At 36.8% G+C, this 18,180-nt stretch overlaps 1 protein-coding gene across 1 annotated transcript; it reads left to right on the top strand.

Annotated features, from left to right (window-relative positions):
- The first annotated feature begins 4,793 nt into the window (after nt 1–4,793).
- LOC126410141 (zinc finger protein ZAT1-like) lies at nt 4,794–5,240 on the top strand. The gene has a single exon (XM_050078312.1). The coding sequence runs from the start codon at nt 4,794–4,796 to the stop codon at nt 5,238–5,240; it is 447 nt and encodes a 148-aa protein (XP_049934269.1).
- Nucleotides 5,241–18,180: the final 12,940 nt, after the last annotated feature.

Genomic DNA, 18,180 nt, shown 5'->3' with positions numbered 1-18,180 from the left:
ATGGAGCACAAGTTATTAATAATAAGGTGTCGTCTCCTTCTACCTACCACAGAGGTCGCCCCTCTCAGAACGTGGAAGGAATGATGGTGTTCTCATTTTTCATCGAGATTTGGATCCCTTTGGGCTATGTTTGTCGCCTGACAATTGACATCTTCAATCTAATATAATTTATGTTGGCCACCAAGTTTCTGTTTCATTGATCTACAGTTGTTACTATAGTAATTTTGTCCCATGATGTATTCATGAAACACAATATTAATTTTGAAAAGAAAGCTTCGTTAATCCTAATCCCACCCCATCGGACCCACAGTTTGGATCCTGATTCCTGTTGGACCACCACGGTAATCGTTGGCCAAACCTTATGTTCTGCTCTAGATTTTTGGTTGCGCACTAAGAAGGTTAGATGGACAAGGACCCAGGACCGAACTGACTGCTTGGTTTCTCTCTCTTGCACGAAATTAACAATTGAACACTGTTTACTGTGTGCAAGTCTCCATCTTTCTATGTAGTTAACAATTAACACTGTTTACTGTATGTCTCCTCCAACTCACACACTTATACACAGTAGGCTGAGTATAAGCATTTAATTTACACTCACATGCACATAAGCACACACTATATATAGGATTTCAAGATTTTAGTCAAGCTTCGACTAAGAAATCCTTCAGCTTTTTAGCTTTTTATAGTATTCTATGCATTGCATTGAATTGTGTGTTTAATCACATCCGCCCACATTACATCTTTACTATCAATCACTCTCGCTATCGTCAATCCGCCCACATGAAGCCATCGATGATTGAATTCATCAGACCATCAAGCTTCTACTCTCATCCTCTAACTAGCGATCAGGCTCTTCCCCGCACGAGACACAGACCGCAGTCTCCGCTGCCTATAACAATGGCTTCTTTGAAGACCAGCTTCCTTCTGGGAAGAGTTCTGGCACTAGTCCAGCGACCCTTCTTCCTTTATCCCATCTCTTGGTCTGCCCTCCTAACCACGTTCGTTTTCTGATCTCTTTGACGCTAGAACCTGCTTTCGTCCCTCTTCCGGCTTCTCTAAAGCATACAATAGGGGCACTATCCGGCCCAAATGGGGAAAGTTTTCGGCTGTCGATGGCAGAAGCTATCTCTACATCTTGTAACTGTAAGAAGGCTCACGTGGCATTGGAAAACATTAGGAGGTAGTCTATAAAACTTATCTTATGCTTAAAGTTAATCATAAAATTAACCAACCCTGGACTTCCTAGAAGCAAATCCGTGAACATGCTTCTGTTTACTTCTTCGTCCTCTCTTCTTTTCATATAGGTGCTGCCGCCGGCCTGAAAACATGTTGCGCGCAGAGGTGAAGGGACTGATTACAGGCCACCATTTCGCTGCCAGGCCACCGTTCCGCTGCCAAGATCTTACACAGGGAACCTTGTCCGACGGTCTCGGCTTGATTTCGTGTTTCCGCCTCTGTTGAGTGCACTGGTGGTGGCAGGGTCAGCTGGTTTTGTGCATCCAATGGGTCGATGCAGGGAGCCAATAGAGCTTATGACAGTCGTTCAGCGTGTAGTCAGTTGTTTTTGTTTCGATTACTAGGAATAAGCTAAAACAAAGTGTATTGATATGGAATTTGTTAAAGTATGACTCATTGTGTGGGTAAAAGTATGGTAAAAAACATTATTAAAATAAAAAACGAGTCACTTAATATACATTTCTCACCAAATAGATTTTAAGACCATATTTATAAGACTAGATTAGAAAAAAAATAACTTTAAATAAATAAATAAGTATATATATATGTATATATACTTAAGAGAGTGATAGGTAGAAACCATACTAATAGATCAGGAATAAAAACGAGACCCTTTAAACATAATATTTAAAATATTATTTTGAAATATAACCTTACCAATACAATCTTAAAGATAAAATGACACAATATATATATTAAGTTTATTATTTTTTTGTTTTAATAATATTTTATAATAAACAAAGTTGAATGGTTTCCATAACATCAACATTTTCATAATAGAAAAATCAACATTTTTCATAAAAAACATTCAATCATGTTTTAAATCAAAATAATTTTTATAAACATGTTAGGATGTTTATATTTTTATTTAAAATATTTTTTAGCAAAAAAATAAAGTGTCTGGTTTTTACCATATATATATATATATATCTATATATATGATGCTGACGCATGTTTGACATCCCGGTGACGCTTGTTTTTACTTCTATCTTGAAGGACCTAAATTAATCTTCTACACATTTTTCAATGGCTTCACACGGTAGCGACCAATTAGTGTTCATAACTGAGCCTACAAACACATAATCAATGTATCGCCACCTTAAGGACTATATGGATTAATTTCACATTTAGAAAGCAACAAATTTCCTTTGTTTTGGTTCATTCATCACAAAGATCATTATTTTTTATTGCGATTTTTATGGGCTGTGTATTGAAGAAAACTTCACCAACTCTATCCAATGGCCGGCGTCCCATGAATAGATAAAAGATGTTGACAGCATACATATATATCTTGACTTATGGAGTCAATGTAGCTAATCCGTCCTGCGTGTCTAGTTCGTTCTCTGTTTGACGTTTGCATCAATTTCTTCTAAACAGAACACGTTCGTTCTATGCCGCGGTGTTCCAATGCCATGAAGCGAAGGTGAGTCAATTTCAATAAACTGCGATGGATGGCTGGTGGACTTGGTCCGTTCAAACAAGGTTCAACAATATTTAAGAGCCTTCATCACTGAACGTATTTCTCCCTGGATTCAAGTCAGGTGTACGTCTGAATGAATTTGAATTCGATTAAAATATAATTCAAGTACATTCACTGTGATTAAGTATGCACTTTTTTTTTTTATGTAGATGGAGTGCTTTGTATACACATACATTTGATTAGGGCCAACAGGGTCCAGATCCAGATTGCATGTGCATCTATCTCCGCAATCGAAATCCGTGTTGGGTGGTCTTTCAAGAGAGGTAGGTATATTAAATAAGAGTAAAATCGGTGAGTGCGGCAACGCCTGACGTGCGGGTTAGGTCCGGTTCAGACCAAATATATTTCAGGGTTTAGATCTGTAGGTGATGTTCTTTCTATGTGCATGCAACTTTCTTCCAAGCTCTATGTCTACTAAGAAGCAAGTTTATATTTATACATATATATTTGGATGTTGGTGTAAGAAAAGAAGTTAAAATGTAAATAAATAAATAAATAAATAAATATAAATATATATATAGGATGTTGGTGTATGTAAGAAAACTAAAATGTAAATAATGTTGGCAGATGACTAAAAATAAAATATCGAACACTAAGAAACAGTTGTGGGAGTAGCATCAACACAGTTCTCTTTTAGCCGAAGCTGCCGAACAACTGAAATAAAAAATGTGGTGTTAAAATATTGTCGTTAGAGGAGCATTAACAAACAACGTTTTTTTTTTTTTTTTCTGGTGAAGCAACGTTTTCAGGTACTTTCAGCGACGGATTTTTTGCATTTACCTATCAACCAACATCTGAAGCCCTTCGACTTAAATTCTGCTGGATATATGTACGTTAGGAAGAAATTTTGTTGTCACTCAGGTAATGCTGAAATAAGTTTGGATTTGAAGATATCGTGATATTTTCACCTCCAATCCGATTTTAGCAAGTTAAATGCCCTTCGAACCAATTTCCGTTGGCATCTGAACTTGTTAATCATCCGAGTGGCATGGTCATACACAGTCATGTCCTCTTGAGCGAGAAACGGAGCATGACCCCCAAAAAAAAAATCAATTTGAATTTGGGTTTTATTTGTTATTTTATTTTATTTGGATCTTGTTCTTGTATTTTTAAGATTTATTTATTCTTACTCTGTTTCGGATCTAGATCCAAGGATCTGTTTTCAGGCCACATAAAGATGTTTAAAGCCTCATTTGTAATTCGCTTTGAGTTAATGAAGACCCTAATGGTTATTTGCATTTACTTTTCCTTTCTCATTTCCATTAACATCTCGTTCAATTCTCCCTAGATTAGGAAGCCTTGATCTGGGATCAGAGGAGAGGAGTCCTCTCTTACCCTAATGTGTAGATCTTCACTCCAATGGAGGCGGAGAGCAGGTGCCGGTAAAAATGGAATTCCATGTTTCAGCTTTCTAATTTGGGTTTTTGTTAAATGAAAGCTAACTACAAATGGAGCGAGCTCCAAACATATTTATATAGCCTAAAGACAGTTCCTCGGATTTGGATCCAAAATAAAATAATAATAAATAAAAACCTAAAATACTCGAACTGCATCCAAACAAAATAAAATAACAAATCAAAATCCAAATAGAAACCGAATCCCCTTTTTCACGCGCCGCTAGATATCAGTATTGATCTATAACCTGGACAGACCTCTAAAGGTTAATATCTAGTGTCTTCTTGTTAAGTGGGATCCATAACCTTCCATAGAGTGAATTGGACTCTAGGCTGCTTTATCTTCAAGAAAGTGATGACCTTAATTTTTTGATCAACATCAAGCCCTTTTAGGAAGCTGCTTGGGCGGCAATGTGATTATTATGTTAACATAAACTAATAAGAGAATATAATATCCTTGCTAATTTAGTGTCACATAGACCCTTCCAAATGTGGTATCTAAGCAACTAACAATGGCATAACTGACTAATATAAGTGAAGAGATCAAATAGACAATCAAAGAGCAACTAGCTTCTACCGTCCTTCTTGATCCCACTATAGCTCTGACCGTCAAACTCCTTCAACTCTTCTTTTCCTTAACCGACTAGTGTTCCCAAGCTTCCTTCAATTTTTAGGAGTAACAGATGGAGGCAATTCCCCGAAAGGTTTGCATTGGCACTGGCGTTCTCATGCTTCCTTTTTCAACTCCAAGCATGGATGCCAAGCATGATCAATCTGCAATTCTGCCTTCGGCGACGAGGATGTACGAATGCAAGAAATGCCATTGCTGGTTTCGTTCGTTTCATGCATTGTGTGGCCATAGTAGTCGATGCAAGATGCAGAGCTCTGACATTGGTGGGCTTGCAGTTCAGAAGCGCCCGGTCACAGTGGGCTGCCATGAGTGCTCTATTTGCGGAAGGTGTTTCCTGACTGGTCAGGCTCTGGGTGGACATATGACCTTGCACATGCGAACGACCAACAATGTGGGCAGAAAGAAGCCTCTTAATATTGACCTTAACCTACCTCCACCTGCTGATGATCATAAAGAAGAAGAATCAGACGTCAAATGGCAGAAGAAGATGCGCTGCTAGGTATGAGAATTTTGTGAGGCTAATACTCAAAAACTTTTTGTTATTTTCTCGTGTTGGCACGTGTTTGGTGTCCTAAAAGGATACTAAGCTTTCATCTATGGAACTACATGAACTTGTTCTTTTTTTTTTCTACAAGTACTGCAAAGTTTAGTAGATACAGCGGATTTTTCTTTTACTGTAACTGACTAACTAGCTTAAAGAATTCTCAGTTAGGATGCCATTACCACATTTTTTTTTATATCTGACTGTAGAAACTACGTATTCATCACAGAAATTCAATATTTTTTTTGTTATTTTGTCGGTGCATGTGTCTGATATCCGGCAAGGAGGACGTTTCTTAGTAGGATCCTTTGCTTTCCTCGTATGGAATTGAAGGAACTTGTTTTTCTTTCTTCTACAAGTGTCCCAAAGTTTAGTAGATTCTAGCTTTTTATTTTACTTTAACATGCTAATTAGTTTAACAATGCAAATAAATTCAAATTCAGCTACGATGCTGCCATTACCACACTTGAATAATTATTGAGTAATGATCGTATTAATTATCAGATTTTGGATCCTGAATCTGTCCTCCAATAGCTACCCCCAACATTGTCAAAAAAATACTCAGATCTGAGTCCAGTTCTCTACTGGATCTGGTTATTATAACTCCAAATGGTCCATGTCATCTTATCAGGATTGGGGTCTTAATAACAGATATTCTGAAATTTGGATCCCGCATCAAGGTCAGTGCCAGACTTGTGCAAGCCCGATCCTCTTTTCACACGAGAACCCGAGTTAAACCAAGAATTCCATAACAGGAGCGGTTCTTTTTTGTCATCACCAACACAACTGTGCACACTTCTGTTGGTGATATAATTCAACAGCCATTGATAATTGAATTCATCAGATCATCAAGCTTCTACTCTCATACTCTCATCCTCTAGCAGGCGATCAGGCTCTTCCCCCACGAGACAGGGCCCGTCGTCTCCCCTGCCCATAACAATGGCTTCTTTGAAGACCAGCTTCCTTCAGTGAAGCGGTTCTCGCATTAGTCCAGCGACCTTTCTGCCGGTATCCCAGCTCTTGGTCTGCCCTCCTAACCACGGTCGTTTTCTGATCTCTTTCACGCTAGAACTTGCTTTCGCCAACGCCATGTCTCCGTCTTATGTACTCTTCCACAGAACATACTATACAGTGATTGTATATGTGATGATGAGCTTTGAGTGGGACGCTGCAAGTTTTCCTGGTTCTTCTTTATCAGCTTCTTCTCCTTCCTTTACTTCACCTATTATGGGATGATCACTGTGTCCATGGCCCCTGACCACTGGGATCCTTGGATCAACATTCTACGGCACTGACTATTGGAAACGTGCTGGTGGGGACACATTCCCCTCAGGCACAAGCCTGTGTCTTTAATTTACTATGCATGAAAGGTGAAAGTAAAGCCATTAAATGACTGTTCTTGCATGATTCTGTTTATAATTCAGAAGTGGTGGATCTGGTATTACTGGATACGTCCTACTGCTTGGACAATGTATGGTTTGATCGTGTCTCAATATGGGAATCTTGAAGATGAGATCATCGCACCTGGAGGGGTCGCCAAAGGATGAAGGACTACGGGGAAGCTCATTTTGGGTACAGCAGAGATCTCATGGGCCCTGTAGCAGGAGTTTTGGCAGGCTTCACTGTCATCTTTGCTTTCATGTTTGGTTTCTGCATTAAGGCAGTGGATTTCCAGCATGGGTGACTGACTGGTCACACTAAGAATCTGAAGGTCTTGCAATTTTTGCACCACCTCTGTGGTATAGCAACTTGTAAATGTGTGCATGTGTGGATATCATGCATATACAATCGAATCTTGTAGTGTATCTTGGAATAAAATTAAATCAGTGTTAAAATGATGTGAAGGTTTTCATCTCCATTCCTATCACAAAGGTTTGAGCATGAAAAATGAGGCTATTACATGAAAAATCACGGAAAGTTATGTTTACCAAATTATAAGGTAGGCTCAGGAATTGGAGAAGTAGGTGAATCTACAAAAATTTTTAATATAATTATTTTTGGAAAATAGATAAGATATATACTATATATACATATAATATAAAAATAAAATATCATTAACAATTTTTTTAAAATAAAAATACATAGTGTATGATATGTGGCAACCTGGATCGACTAATGGATAGAATTGATGGCGCTGAGTCAATCTAGGGGGCTGATTCGAGCCGATCAGAGCAACACTTGTTCTTTTGGCGTTACAAGAATGCGACATTATAAGATTATATTGCAGGAGAAAAACGGTCAAACGATGTACCATTTAATGTTGGCATAATATGGTCAAAGTTTAAGTATCTCAAATTTTAGTACCAATTTTTTTAACTTACACGCTTTGTTTGGATGGAGAGAAAGGGGGAGGAAAGAACACTCAATCTTTTGTTTGTTTAATTAATTAAAACGAAGGGAAAGGAAATAAGAGTAAAAAACTTGTTTGGTTACAAATGAACACTCAATCTTTTGTTTGTTTAATTAATTAAAACGAAGGGAAAGGAAATAAGAGTAAAAAACTTGTTTGGTTACAAATTGATGGGAAAAAATGGAGGGAATGAAAAGAATGCTTAGTGTGAATCCAATCCCTTTGAAATTAAAGGGATTGAGAAGGAAATGAAAGCTTATAGCTTTCTACTGTATATGCCTTTTCTTTCTCTCTATGCATGCATGAACAACATTTTACGTAATAACAACATATTTTTCAATCTAGAGTCTCTTTGACCACCATTCACGTAAACCATTACAGGAAAAATAAAAAAGCTTCTTCAGGTTTGTTTCTCTTTTCTTTCCTGTTTATCTTTTTACCACCATTCACTATGTCCCCTTCTTCCTTTTCATTAAATTCTATCATTTTTTTTCTTTATATAGTCGAAACAAACATAATTTTAGCAATCTTTTTCTTTCCTTTCACCCAAACAAAGCGTTAAAAGGACTTTGTTTGTTAGGCAGTTGATGACTTTGGGCTGAGCCACAGCTAAATGATATGATGGCCCTCCCAACCTTACGCTATGCAAAACGAGCTCCTTCTAATAACGTGTCTGCTCCGCATACGGTGGCCTCGCATAGGCTGACATATATTGAAATATTCAAAGTCTTGTTCACTGACTTTCTGAAACATACGGGCCCTCACCTCTCACAGCTACGATCATACAGTTAAGTTTATTTTCGAATTCTTACATAGGCCATCCCATTTTCGACTGTAGATCACCAAACAAATTATCAAACAAGAATAAAATAAACTTGTAAGATGAAAAAGCAAAGCACCAACATATGAAATATATGCTGTTCGACAATATGCCTACATCCACAGGCAAAGGAAGTGCATAATTTAAAGACAACGCCTTTTAGTCTCTTAAAAGGGACTCACAAAAGCACTTGAGGAATGAGGCTGATGTTAGTGTTATATCCATAACATGGAAACCGTGTTCGCACATTATAACTTGAGGGGCATTTTTTATTATTGCGAAGAGATTTTTTTCTCCCATACCAGCTTTTCCGGATCTTTCCTTTAACTTATGTCACACAAGTACTTCTCTTATAGAGCAGAACCCTCGCAATGAGGGTAGGATATAGGTACAGGTACAGATATATGTGCAGGAGCGAAACCAGAAATTTTTCATGAGGTGGGCCAAATTAAAGTTCCTAAATTTTGACTATGGCCAAAATAACATTTTCCAAAATTTCTATATAAAATAAGTGAAATTTTTTAAAATTTACATGTAACTTTAAAAAAAAAATTGAAGTGGGGCCAAATCCCGAGCAGGCCCTACCTAGGCTCCGCCCCGGGCCGTGTGCTTGGCCCAGCCATATGAGGTAGCCCCACGGCCTCGCCTTACCAAAGCTTGTCAGAGAACCTCAGCTAGCAAAACATTTTACTGTTTCACCATGCAATAATGCCTTACAGCCCGTGAGGATTACAGTAGAACCCATTCTCATACTGTTAAGAGTGATCTTTACTAATCTTGACGTTGAATAAACCTGTTATTTTCTCTCAAGGAGCAGATCCATTATGTGGTTTACTTAAATCTTATAACTTTTCTGTTTATCGACACTGAATGGATACAATGTTTATACAAAATTTATTATTGTCAGAAAGTTATTTTGCAATCACCATCATAAAAATTATATTCCAGTTGTTTAAATGCACAATCAATCAGAGGCAACGTGCAGCTAAGTCTATGTATATAGTTGACCTTTTCTATTATCCTGGAAAATTTTAAAAATAAATTCATATTTCATTCGCTTAAATACATGTGTCGTCATAAGCAAAATAGCACATTCAATAAATGGTAGCTTATCCAAATTAAATTTATTAACAAATAGTATGTTTTAAAAAATATATATATTTCTGCCCTCCTAGTTTACATTTCTGGCACGGATAGTACTGCTGCTAGCCAGTTACATGTGGTTTCTAAAATTTCTAGCTACCGAGATCCAAGTTTAGACCGACCCAGATCCAGATTTGATGAACTGGATGCCGAGACACATGCATTAGGGGTGTTTGAAACAAGAATATTAATATAAGGTTTCATGAATCTGTTCCAAAGATAGCGCTATTATTGTTCGTTTCCTGTTGGCAAACGCCTTAGGATGTACTATCTCCCTCTTTTCCTATTTCTTGGGAATGAAAAAGAAAAGTAAGTGCTGCCCAAAATGGCATTTTACAACTAAAAGAATATCTAGTTGATTTTTTTTTTTTTATAACAAGAAAAAGCTGTTTGAAGGTACTTAAGATCATGGGATTTAAGTTCCATAGATGTAAGATAAAACCCTTCTTCCTTCCTAGCTTATATCTGACTTTTTCATATTGTAAAAATAAAATAAAATGAGTACTTAAAATATGGATCTTAGGTCCAAACTAAGATCTAGTTCAAAACTTTGTTGGCCTGTCATGTTAGCAAAAACATGCCACATATGCACAGATTTAAAATACGAAGCAATGCGGATCTTAGGTCTAACTTAAGATCTAGTTCAAAACTCTAATGCCACATATGCATAGATTTAAAATCTTAAGTAATCAAACACACCATTTCAGTGAGGGAAAATGTGTTGCGTTAGGCTGTCATATAGAAGGTCGACTTCTTAATATAAAGAAAAGGTCCATTAAATCTCAAAAGTCTCTTTCTCCAACAATATCACTGAAGTCCAAGAAGGTCTACTTTTCAAAAAGCTGCCATCAAGTTTGAGCTTATCGCTAGCCACCTGCATCCCTAATTATCCGCATAATTTGGTAGGAGGAGAAATTATCTCATGTCATTTGACAATTGAGAAAAAAGCGAAGAAGGAAGAAAAAAAAATCCACCAACCGCCACAGTATGTGGAGGACATACCATGATAAGTACGAGTGGTCTTTGAAATGGGGGAGAAAAAAATATTAGGCTTTTGACGGCCGGGAGAGACTCTTTTCTTCCACCCATGAATATGATGTATGCATTGTCATTATCATTCAAACACAAAAAAAGAAAACAGGCCAGCAAATGCGTTGAAACAGCTAATGAATTATTCAGCATTCCTTTGTGGACCAATACTCTTGCATGGCCACTAAAGGTTTTATATATATATATATACACATATATCTTAATATTGTAAAAGGCGATGAGGCGAGGCGAAGCATTGAGAATATCATGAGGCGAGGCGAGATGAGACAGTGATTGAAGCGTAAGCTTCATGGTAAAATTTGTTAAGTATATATTATTTATAAAAATAACATGAAAATTAAAAAAACAAGCAAAATAACAATAATATGAAAGTGGACCAATTTATTGTGAGTACATTATTTTTTCTTTGTGAATCACGTTGAAATATCTTTTGTTTTTATTCAAAGTTCATCAATAAAGAGTAAAAAAATATTTTAAAAAAAAAACTCTAGGCAACATCATAACGCGAAAATCCAGTGACATGCTGCCCACAGTAGCACTAGAGAGATTTTAAGTTTAACTTTCCATTCATTTGGGCATGTATCTGTGCAAGCATCCATAATATCTCTGACAATCTTGATGACAGAATAATGACAACTAAAATGTGATAACAATAGTAATAGTTACTTGTTAATTTTATATGCATTATATGTTAGTAATGTACCTGACATTAAAAATCAACTACCCTTTTATTAATTCATTCTTTGCTGATGTAAATTTTAAACATTTATAAATTGTTAATGCAAAGAGGTCACAATGTTGACAATTAAAACAAATTGACGACAAGGAACGGAACAAGTGCAAAAGAAAACAAGAGGGTGGATTTTTCGCACCTGTGAAACTTTTATAAAAAAAGTAATCAGTTTCCAATTAATTTTCTAATCTTCACAATTCGTATCAACACTTTATTAATTCACCTTTTGGGCCAGCTTTTCGCCACTTTTCTTGAACTAGGAGAGGGAGAGGTCCCCTCTTCATCAATAGACAGATATATGCAACAAAAAAGAAGAGCATTCTTTCTATATATATATATATATATATATATATATATATATATATAATCGCAACAAAACGACCCTTAAAAGGAAAAATGTACTAACTGAATAAAGTATTTCTGAAATGACCACATTAGCTAGATACAAAAATAAGTTCATTTTGCTAATGAGATCGCCATAATGAGCTGTTAATCATAGTTAAAGCAACAGAAGAGTATATTGCCATAGAAAATGCAGATCCCTCACTTGAGTCTAAGAACTCAGGAATTTAGAGCAACAGTTGCACAATATGGAATCGGTTTAATTATTTTAGAATTCACATTCAAAAGAATCAAGCATGTTTAGATTGATAAAGATTTTGACACAAATTTTTTTTCGGACATGTTTTCACATGCATGATTGTATATGTAAGTCAAAAGCTTAACACACTGTAGACAATATATCTTTTCCAGGGTGACAAAAGGTTTTTCCATAAAATGATTCTATCTTGTTACGTAGTGAGTGTGAACTTGAATTTGAAATAGAGATGCTATCTCCAGATTACCAGCTATGCTTTTTTACTCTTATCATGCAATTATTTTCTTTGAATTTTATAGGATTTATATAATAACGAATATATCCACTATTTTCAGGGAAGCTGCCAGGTTTTTTTTTTTTAAGGGCAGGCCAAACGGTTCATCAAACTTATCCAGGTAAGACCAAACTAAATCCGGGTATAATCAAACTAAATCTGAATCTTCCAACTAAAAATTTTCAATTTTTGTAATGTAATTTTTTTATTCAATTCCTCCCCTCCCTCGGCCCCTTGACTATTTCACTATAATGATTCAGGTAATTATAAGGAGCACTCGAGTCACAACACAAGTCTGATGTAGGTGTTCCATGTAATTTTTAAGTCATCACAATGTCATCTTTCATTTTTACAGTGAAACTTTTGATGGGCTTGTGTGGGCGGCGGCCACACCAGCCTCATGTATGTCTGCCACTGGTTATAATATATGAATATCATTATATGATATATATCCTACAATCATATTGAATTTCATATGGTTTTGAAATGCATTATGGTTAAACAAGATATAGTCTAAAACGTGGAAAGAAAAAGTGAAAGATTGCAATTGCAAAATTTTTATGCAAGTTTTCCAAAAATCTAGACTGATCTGCAGATGGTATCTACATAATTTAAAACATAAAAAGTGAATTTTAGGCGAGTTTTACCGTTTTTGCTTGAATAGGATATTATAAGGACCTAATATCATAAGTTCTGAAATTTTATAATTTTCTAGGTTTAAATCATGCGGATCAAACCTGTGCCGTTAATTTTCGAAAAATTAATTATCCGGTTCTGTAATTACAACAAATATGATCCGTTTTTACGGAGACATACGATAAAATTGGAACGATACATCGCTTATGATCCGATCTCCACTCTAATTGTCATCAAATTAATCAGATTTGGTAATGATCGATTACGTTTGAATTGCGTCGGGCTGAGATTGTCGCGGTCAAGGCCGTTTTGATTCCTTTTTGCCGGCAGAAAACTTCGCACGGACTTGGACCGGAATGTGCACACAAACAGGTACATTTAACTAATACTTCTAGAGAAAGTAGGTGGATGAAATTTCCTGCGAAAAAATTTTCCAGAAAAATTTGTAATATGGGTGTGAAATTAGGAACTTGAGGCTGTTTGTTTGGTGGGTTGGTGGTCAAAGCCGGTTTGGTTGAACATGTAAGTCCCGATCAAGTCCACGTCAAGTTTACGTTTTCTCACACTTGCCTTCTTGAGGAATTCCAGGTGCTCGGGAGGACCCACCTTTGCTGTGCTGTGCGGTTTGGGTGTCTGATGTGCGTCAACACGACGAGTCTTACACCATTTCTCCAGTTAATAAAATAGTGATGGAACGCTGCGTTCCTCAACATGATGTTCTGTTCCTCACATCAAATTTGAACTTAAAAGATACAGTGTTGGCCCATAAAAATAGAGGACATTCATATGACACTGTAAGCACTTAAACATTATTGCATGAATCTGCCAAATTATAGTAACATTGTATTACTGTCGGCAAACAGGTCCGAAAGGTGCACCCTATGGCTGGACCTGGGTCTAGCATTAGACCCACAAAGATTTCCAGTGCCCATACAGACTAGGGGTGAACAACGAGTCGACTTGTTAAAGCTCGGCTCGTGAGCGACTTTGAGCCGAGTCATTTGTTTAACGAGATAATCGAGTTGAGTCCGAGCTCAACACGTAATTGTTGAGTCGAGCTCGAGCCTTAATCGAATTTGTCGAGCCTTAATCTAGTCAATATATTCAAATGAGTTTACGAGTTTGTCGAGCTTTAATCGAGTGGATATATTCAAACGAGTTTATCGAGCCTTAATTGAGTCGAGTTCGAGCTCGACACGTAACGATGAATATGAATTCTATTCAAACAAGTTTGTCGAGCCTTAATCGGGTTCTAGCTCAAGCTCAACATGTAACTGCCAAGTTGAGTTCGAGCTGCTTCCATCAAGCTATTCTTGAGTTCGAGGTTTCATTAGTTGACCGAGCTCAAGCTGATTGAATTGGGGCTCGACTCAACTCATGTTCACCCCTAACACAGACCCACAAGCGGCTGTACCACCGATTAAATCAAATTCGAATTCGGAATTAGATTCAACGATAAATAAGCATCTTATATCCAATGTCCATACGTTTTGAAAGACGGTTCTTAATATAATATAATATGTTAAGGTTTTGTTTGTGTATTTAAAAGTCGGGTTTGAATTAGAATATGAACTTAAAAGTCGAATTCAGATTTTGAATTTAAAAATTGGACTTGGTGATGGTATAGACTTTTTTCCATTCACATTTGACTACGAATTTGAATTTAAATAATTGAACATCTGGTAAGTCTGATATGATAAAAGGCATATCCAAATTGGAGTCCTAATTGCAACATCTCCAACCACAAGGACTTTTTCTCACTTAATCAAATTTTAGATTTAAGAACAAGTCATTACCTTAGTGGATGTTTGATCGCTTCATATTTGAGATCCATGGATCTGATGTGGTTCACTTTTATTTAGGGTAAAATTTGTAATTGGTCAAACTAATTAATAATCTAAGTTTTACATTTAAAATTCTTCTTTTACTATTTTACATTAAGAAAACATCCGATTTAAAATTAGAGGGGAAAGGATTTAATCTTAAATCTATGAAGTTTAAATCAAACTCAATCAAATTTAAAGTTTTTCCATTATTAAAAGACAGCCGTTAAGTATGGCAAGTCAAACACGTCGCAAGTTCCTAGACGAAGACTGTTTGTACGTTTGGGCTCCCATGGATGGGGCCCACCAGGAGAGGGACTGTGGCGGGCGCGGAGGCATGGTGGGTGATCTGGCCGGACAGTGACGTGAGGGGCCGGGGCGTTTATGTTTTTTTTTTTTAAAATTTTGCTTCCATTTTTTACCCAAAAGACGTTTCCTTTTATCATACAGGGGCGTTCCAGTCTTTTCAAGTCCCGAACACGCACTCCCCTGCTCGAGACTCAAACGTACATTTGTCTCAGCGTGTTCGCGAGTAAGAGGTCGAGACGCGTGCTGTTTGGTGCAAGCAATATATTATAAGCGAAAGAAGAAAAAAAAAAAGACATTTTTTAAATTATTGAAAAAAAAAATCACTTTTTTCAACTTTCTCTTTTATCGTTACAAAAAGTTTTTTTTTCTTATATAAATAAAAGCATTTTAGTTGAAATGCACAACACAACGTACTAACCAGCGAGGAAGGTCGAGTGAAGTTGATGGTTCAGCGCTTCTTGGACTCGCCGGCGCTTGACTCGATCAATTCATGGCATCTGCTAAGTATTATTTCGATTTTCATTATAGAAAGCAGAAGAACTAAGCACTGGGCTTGAGTGGTCCAGATTCTCGAGCAGCCACTCTTGACTCTCAATCAAAAAAACATTTTGAATAGAAGCTGTGGTCGAAACTTACGCATCAACCACTTATATATATATATATTCTCTTGATAAATACAATACCATTTGAGTAAGATACAAAAACCAAACCATTTAAATTCATGTTGAAAATTATTTTAAACAAGATGTGAACATTCTATTGTAATTATATAATACTAATTTAATATAATCATGTTTTAGTTCAAGCTATTTTTGTAAAAAAACTGATTTTTCTGCTATCATAATTTTTAATAACTTAATACAAGCTTTTCATCATACTCAGGAGCTTTTCTATAAGGTTAGATTACAAAAGAAATATTTTTAATAATGTGTTTTAGTCTGTTTGGTTGTCTTTTCTCAATTTCTCTCTCTCTCTCTCTCTCTATATATATATATATATATATATATATATATATATATATATATATAATTAGAAGAACAAAGATTTAGCACCTTGTCCTCTTACGACCAGTTCACTGTCAAACACATCGCCAGGGTGGGGGTCGGTAAACCTGTAGGGGTGGGCCCTCACACTGAACTGAAGTGTCCCTGAACACTCGGTTCATGAGGCCACGGAAAGAAAGCCTCCGGAGTCCGAGGCCATGGAAAGAAAGCCTCCGGAGTCTCGGAATCGTGAATCCAAGGATCTAAAGTCAGAGACAATCACATTCGCCAGGATTGATTGGACAATTATACTCCACATCCACTGATCCAGCCCGAACCCGAAGAACTGGTATGGATCCGGGCATAAATTAAACCAGTCCATTTCTTAGTAATATGCCCAGAATCAAGTGCTCGTCAACTCCCGATTCAGATCTTATGGGACTGAATAAAAGAGAAAAAGAACAAAAAAAAAAAAACAGTTAAAAAGGTCTCTTTATACTGCCTTTGCAATTAATATCATAATAGTTTAAAAATATGCACAATACCAAACATAGATGCCATATTTACCATGTAAAAGATATGTTCAGCAAAATCCAGATTATAACTTTACTGTATAAAAAGCGGTACACACATATACATGCTATTAATGTTCCTTATAAGCAGTGGCATACCTACATCTGGCTATACCAGTTTTTTAAAAGTTTTTTTTATTTTTAAATAACAATCTTAAATACTTATCTTTACCTTTACGTGTGTATATATAAGTACTCTATCAGATTTGAGTATTTTTAAACAAGTGCCTCTCTAGCAAATTTTTCCGGTTTCGTAGTGCTTATAAGGTGGGACCGAACAGTCTTGCACAACAGTCACTGTTGTGCCACTCTGCACTTCAATATGGCCTGTGTGGGTCGAATTGGTCTAATTTTTATTTCTCTTAAATTTAATAAGTTTTGTTAGGGGCCCAGGTAGGAATTGTTCATTGTAGAGTTAAATTATAGTTTCAAAATTTGAAAAATATAGTTTTTCAAAATTTCAACATAGGTTACACTAAACATTTTAATTTTACACGTAAAATTTTAAATTTTTAAAAATCTGAGGTGGGCCATGACCCATACCTCCTGTCCTTGGTTTCAATGGACATAGTCTGACTGGTTAGATTAAGCCCTATATTTTCGTCCATGGTTTCAATGGATATAGTGAAAGTCTGGCCGTCAATTTAATTACTGTTAGCCTTATTTCTTTGGATTGTAAATGGTAGACACATGGTATTCTACTTAACGAGTATCATGTTTCTCATCCAAGTTCGTCCTGAAGCGTCTTTGGACCCTACAAGAAGAAAGGAAAAGAAAGAAAGGCTTCTACAAAGGCATACTCTGTTTCGAAGTGAGCTCTGCCCACCAAGCCTCGACATTTTTTTGGTGAACCGAGCCAAGCCAAACCAAGGCCCGTCGCGTCCATTAAAACTCAAGATCCATATGCCTTCCTCGGGAGGAGGATGATGATGAATTGACTTCTATTTGGACCAATTGAAACTGGATTCTCTATCCTCCCCATGACACCCAAAAACAGGGGTGAAACCATGATTTTCGGGTTAAAAGGAGTGACATGTAGAGCCAAAAGGAGCAACAAGTCAGGAAAAACTAAAAAAATTTGATTTTTTCAATATAATTTTTTTTTCCCTACGCTCACCCGAGCCACCATGCCATAACTCCGAGGGCGTTGGCTGATCTGATATATTTGATTGTGGATCTGAATTTAAAATTGTTTAGTTGGATCTATAGAAACGAATCGAAATCTAATTTTGAATCAGATCCGACCCGATTACTAGACCATGGAGGGGAGGGGACGGAACTGTACGTCGTTGTACACATGGCCGGTCAAAGTAAAAGTAAGTAAGGAAGGAAAGGAACGGGGGCTGACCCACCGGCTTTTCCCGACCGGTCAATCGGCGGCAGCTCGGTGAGGAGAAGGGTCAAGGAAGACGGCCCCGGCTCAAAGGCGGGTCGATAATTGATCTCAAACGCACCCAGGACGAAGCTGCTCTCACCTTTCTCCCTCTCTCGATCAATTTCATCGAACCTCCCAACTTTTATTTGTAATTACTCTCCATGGTCGTTTTTTCTTGCTCGTGAACACCTCCCCCTCTCCCTCTTACTCATAAAAGATACGTGACCAAACT

Source organism: Nymphaea colorata, chromosome 6, assembly GCF_008831285.2.
Source record: "Nymphaea colorata isolate Beijing-Zhang1983 chromosome 6, ASM883128v2, whole genome shotgun sequence".
Taxonomy (NCBI): Eukaryota; Viridiplantae; Streptophyta; class Magnoliopsida; order Nymphaeales; family Nymphaeaceae; genus Nymphaea; species Nymphaea colorata.
Note: the sequence above shows the minus strand (reverse complement) of the source record. Positions and strands in the feature narration are given on the sequence as shown.

Excerpts from the sequence above, each read along its gene's own strand:
- LOC126410141 (XM_050078312.1), top strand. The coding sequence starts at position 4,794 with ATGGAGGCAATTCCCCGAAAGGTTTGCATTGGCACTGGCGTTCTCATG.